This window comes from Sinocyclocheilus anshuiensis, unplaced genomic scaffold, assembly GCF_001515605.1.
Source record: "Sinocyclocheilus anshuiensis isolate Anshui unplaced genomic scaffold, SAMN03320099.WGS_v1.1 scaffold816, whole genome shotgun sequence".
In the NCBI taxonomy this organism is placed as follows: Eukaryota; Metazoa; Chordata; class Actinopteri; order Cypriniformes; family Cyprinidae; genus Sinocyclocheilus; species Sinocyclocheilus anshuiensis.
In genome coordinates this window covers 1,197,908-1,202,892 of record NW_015554154.1, presented here as the reverse complement: position 1 = coordinate 1,202,892, position 4,985 = coordinate 1,197,908, and the positions used below count along the sequence as shown (strand labels likewise).

General features: G+C 39.5%; 1 protein-coding gene across 5 annotated transcripts in view; it reads right to left on the bottom strand.

The window, feature by feature from the left end:
• Window positions 1-4,985, bottom strand: part of LOC107670738 (E3 ubiquitin-protein ligase Arkadia-like) — a 57,440-nt gene that overhangs the window by 19,339 nt on the left and 33,116 nt on the right. For all 5 annotated transcript variants that reach the window (XM_016463454.1, XM_016463458.1, XM_016463457.1 and 2 more), the window contains exon 4: window positions 642-799. In XM_016463454.1, coding sequence (XP_016318940.1) covers window positions 642-799 — 158 coding nt within the window. The remainder of the gene's footprint in view (window positions 1-641; window positions 800-4,985) is intronic.

The following is a 4,985-nucleotide window of genomic DNA, read 5'->3' as shown; positions in this document are numbered from 1 at the left end:
TCGCCTCGGGAGAGCGGTCTCTTCCCCGTGCATGCACACTGGTGTCCTCGTGGGTCCAGGAGGGGTGCGTAGAGGAACTCCCGTGCCGCCAGAGTCGTGAGCTGCCGGACCCACAGTCCGGACAAGAACCGCACCCGTTACACGGCCGTCGGGCAAGGATGCTGGGCCGTCTAGTACCTTCAAGCGCCGTGGGCAGAGAGAAGGACGAAGCCGCTGATAGAAGCCCCCGCACCTCGCGCCCCGGACCGGAGAGGGGAGCGCGCGTGGCCGCCGGACTCTGCCCCTTACCTGGAGACTTAAAAATCATCAAATGTGTTCTACTGAAGAAACAAAGTCACCTACATCTTGGATGCCCTGGGGGTAAGCAGATAAACATCAAATTTTCATTTTTGGGTGAACTATCCCTTTAATCTTTAAAACATTAATAATTTAATATCACTGTTAAATGTAATCTTTAGCATACCTCAAAATGTATATATATTTTTAATTATTAGACATTATATGCATATGCCGTGATGCCTAAAATAACTAGTGGCATTTAAAACAACTGATTTTAGTTTTTTTTTTTTTTTTGATAAATTATTATAGAATTTAATATCTGTACATCCCTAAATGTAAATGAAAAGAATAGGTTTCCTCACCGTCCTCGTCCACGGTGAGGTCCACGACCTCTCCAGCACTCTGTCTGAGTGGCTGGATGACGGTGGACAGGCGATGACGGACACGTCCCTCCTGAGCTCGGCTCTGGGAACAGCTGGGTCCCCAGTGCATTCTGCCATGGCTTCCCACTAAGCGTGGCCTGCACAACACACAGATGACAGTCTACATTAACACAACTGTAAAACTATTTGAAAACAATGCCAAAACTCAATTAGCCAATGATCGGTCATGGTATGAATGACTGGTAAAAATGGTCGATTGAGGACAGAGAAAATGTGCTACAAAAGCAGACCTTTGTTTGTGGTCTGGATTTTGTTGTTTCCAGTGAGCTGTAGCAGGGCATTAGAGCAGCTACTGGAATGATCGTCTGGAACGTAAATAAGAGCCAGCTGACATGAGAGCAAGAGCTCTTCACACAGACACACACATTATAAATCTATGAGAAGATATGGCACACTAGTGCCATGTGAGCATAACATGCACATATTTCACACATATACACAGAACTATGACTAGTGTAATACACAACACGAAGAAAATAAATATTTCACAGCATAACATGAAACAAACCGCACAATAAACAGAAACAATAAGCTAAACCACCACCAAACACCACAACCTGTCATGTGATCTAAAGCCCCGTTCACACCAAGAACGATAACTATAAAGATAACGATATTAGCATCCACACCAGCGAACGATATCGTCTGTTTATTCTAAGCGCACGCACGTCTGCCGCTTTAAATTCTTGAGCTCGTTACAGCAGGATGGATTCTGATTGGCTGTCAATTTTTTATCGTTCATCAGCTGGAGAAAAATCGTTTTGAAAGTGATCACAACGAATCGTTCCTCTGTATCATTATCGTTATAGTTGTGATGTGAACTATGCTATTCTTTAATATTGAGAACGATTTTTAGAACTATATCTTTATCGTTATCTTTATAGTTATCGTTCTTGGTGTGAACGGGGCTTAAGACCTTTGAGTAGAATGCATCTGTAAAAACTTTCATTTCAGGATAACAAACTCTGGAAAAAAGAAATAAGTTGTGAACATGAGAGGTATTTTGTTTGAACAAGAATCCAGAAGAGGGCCACTCCTCAAAGCCTGAGCTCCCTGGTGTAAACAGTGTGAAGGGAGGGGGAGGGGCGTGTGCATGGTGAAAAGGGAGGGGCTTGTGTGCAGGAGTTCTCAAATGCAACTTTGTCAAGTTCTGACATCATTAGCTTTCATTAGAGTCACACTACAGGTATTACAACACTAATTAGTAAACCACTACATGCATGATTCTGCTCCAAACATTACTTCAACTGGCTTTTTGTTTCAGTGTTAGAACAGCTGCATTTTCTCCTCTGTTTCATGTAAATCATGCTCTCTTGTTCTGTCACTATTACTTGCTCACATGAAGTCATATTGGCATCCACACGTCAGTTTTTGGAATTGAAACTGTATTTATTAACAGGTTTGATTCTCAAACAGTCCTAATTTTAGCTATTACTGTCTATACCCATGTCAACCATGTGAATATCACCAGTAACCATAGAGAAAATTAAAGACTGCAACGTCCATAACACAAAAAAAACAGTCAAATCCATTCGAGATGTAAGTTCATATCAAATCTTTATTTACAGTTACATTTATGCATATGGCAGATGCTTGGAATTGAACCAATGAGAACCGATGATACCATACTGTTTGAGCTACAGAAAATTATTAAGCAATGTCAGCTTTAAATGTTTTTTTTTTTAATTAAAAGTATGTCCCATTTTGAGGCCACAAAATCGCTCAGCTCAAAGAGCAAAACTCAATCTAAAATATGTGGATGACAAAGCTTAATTTCAGTCTCTGTGTGTTACCAGAACCGCACATTAATTGTCACTATTAGTAATGTAGTATACAATGTGAAAATTGTAATGTTTAGTAGTGTGTTTCTGAATGCTATAAACTCCTGGTCTGTAGAGTTTATTTTCCTCTGGAGAGTTTAAGCAACATGGCGGTTTTCCAAAATTCCAAATAAATTATTCTGGAATTCTATAATCACTCTTGGAATTCTAGCCCTCTGTGCGGATTTGATTCCATAGGAGGGGAGCATTGGCCCCGGCTGCCGTAAAGCAGAGTGTGCCAGGGAATAGAGTTGTTCTCCAGGCTGGGATTTAGCGGCCCCAAGCCCCTGTGTCTGGAGAGCAGGGAAGCCCCCTGCCTCCCAACCCAACACTGGTGAGCCCGTTAACCACAGATTGCATCATTAAAACATCAAAACAAAATGATTACCAACAGGCTTGGAGGGCTGAGGGATTCTCTGGAGACCAGGGGAGTGACTCCAGAACGTTCAGTTTCCTTGTGAACATGTCAGCGAGTGCGTTTACATGCACATCTTACACCCGTTATGCTTAATAAATCAACAATATGTAGGTCATGTAAACAACTTAAACGGAGTTCTATATATCAAGTAAAGCAAAATCAATTCACACATAGATTTCTGCCCATTACCCCAATTTAGTTCTGCTTTCAAACACTTTTTCCGTTGTTCCATCGGCTTCAACATGTGTAAATCTATTGATGTCATCTCAACTTCACATTTACACATTCAAATAACTAACTGCCTGTGTACAACAAAATACTAAACTAGATTTGTTATTCTGTTGCTAATTTGAAAACATTTAGGGGAGCAGATCAGATTGAACGGTGTGCTCTCAGCATCAGTAAGTATTCACAGCAAAAAGAACTGACTATTACAAAAAAACATCCTAAGGCGCCATCCAGAACATTTGTACTCAAAAGACAAATAAAACAAACACACAAGAAACAAATCATAAATTCTACGTCACTATAAACACTCAACGCACAATTCCTGCTTCTTTAATTTCCCCTTAGGACCAACAAAAAGTGCAAATTGCATGCATTAAAAAAAATCCATAAAAATAATACATAAATGGGGGAGGGGGAAGGGGAATTTATAATCTCAAAACTGAAACATACAGAAACAATGACCAACGTAACACTGGAAGGACTCCAAGGAGCAGAACTCTTGAAATGATGAATATCTTAAAACGTCAAACATCTACCAAAGGAAAATCTCTTTAAATGGTGTAACTACTATAACAGAGCTGTGTTTAATATATAATGCTTTACTACTGTGCTTGTGTAAGATAAAATAAAATATAACAAATAAAAACCTACATACATAAAAACAAATCAATTCTACTAGGGTTGTGCCGATAGACAATAGCATTGTGTATCATTGATAGTCAGAGATATTGCCTGTGGCTGATGCCTTTGACGATATAGCAAGAGGATTATTATTATTATCATCAGGCTAGTAATACTATCTAATTAATATTAGGGTTTATTTGTTCCATTATATTTCTTTTTCCGCGTTTTCACAGTGTTGCGCATTATAACCAATCACACATGATTATGTTGAGCTTATGAATAGGGATGCACCGAAATTAAATTCTTGGCCGAGGCTGAAACCGAACAAAATTAAACACTGGGCCGAAGGCCGAATACTGAACACGGGAGTTTTTTCCCCATGTATTTTGCCCAAAAAAAAAATTCACCATTGCATAAATTAAAAAGCCAAAATGGATGCACCGAAATGAAAATTCTTGGCCGAAGCTGAAACCGAACAAAATGAAACACTGGGCCGAAAGCCGAACACGGTTTTTCGAGTTTTTTTCCCCCCATGTATTTTGCCAATTTTTTCACTATTGCATAAATGAAATAGCCAAAATGTGCTTTTTATTGTTTTGTCTTGCTTTTCAAAGAAAAAAAATCAATTACAAAACAACAATTTAAAAATATTTAACACTTAACATTTTTAACATTATAGCAAACACTATACCAAACAAAGCGCAATTTAACTTAAAGGGGTCATATGATGCTGCTAAAAAGAACATTATTTTGTGTATTTGGTGTAATGAAATATGTTTATGCGGTTTAAGGTAAAAAAAACACATTATTTTCCACATACTGTACATTATTGTTTCTCCTCTATGCCCCGCCTTTTTGAAACGCGTCGATTTTTACAAAGCTCATTGGTCTGAAAAAGCGAGGTGTGCTGTGATTGGCCAGCTATCCAGTGCATTGTGATTGGCCGAATACCTCAAGCGTGTGACGGAAATGTTACGCCCCTCACCATACTGTTGATGCCGTGTCCCGGCCGGAGCGAAGAGACAAAAACATTAAAACCCATTACAAACGAGGCATTTGTTGCATCCAGTGGGGACATAATTACTGATTATAATGACTTGTACTGTCTTTTTACGTGTTGCGTTGCATTGCATCGCGCCGCGTTAACATAAAACCCTGTCTGCATTTGTGATC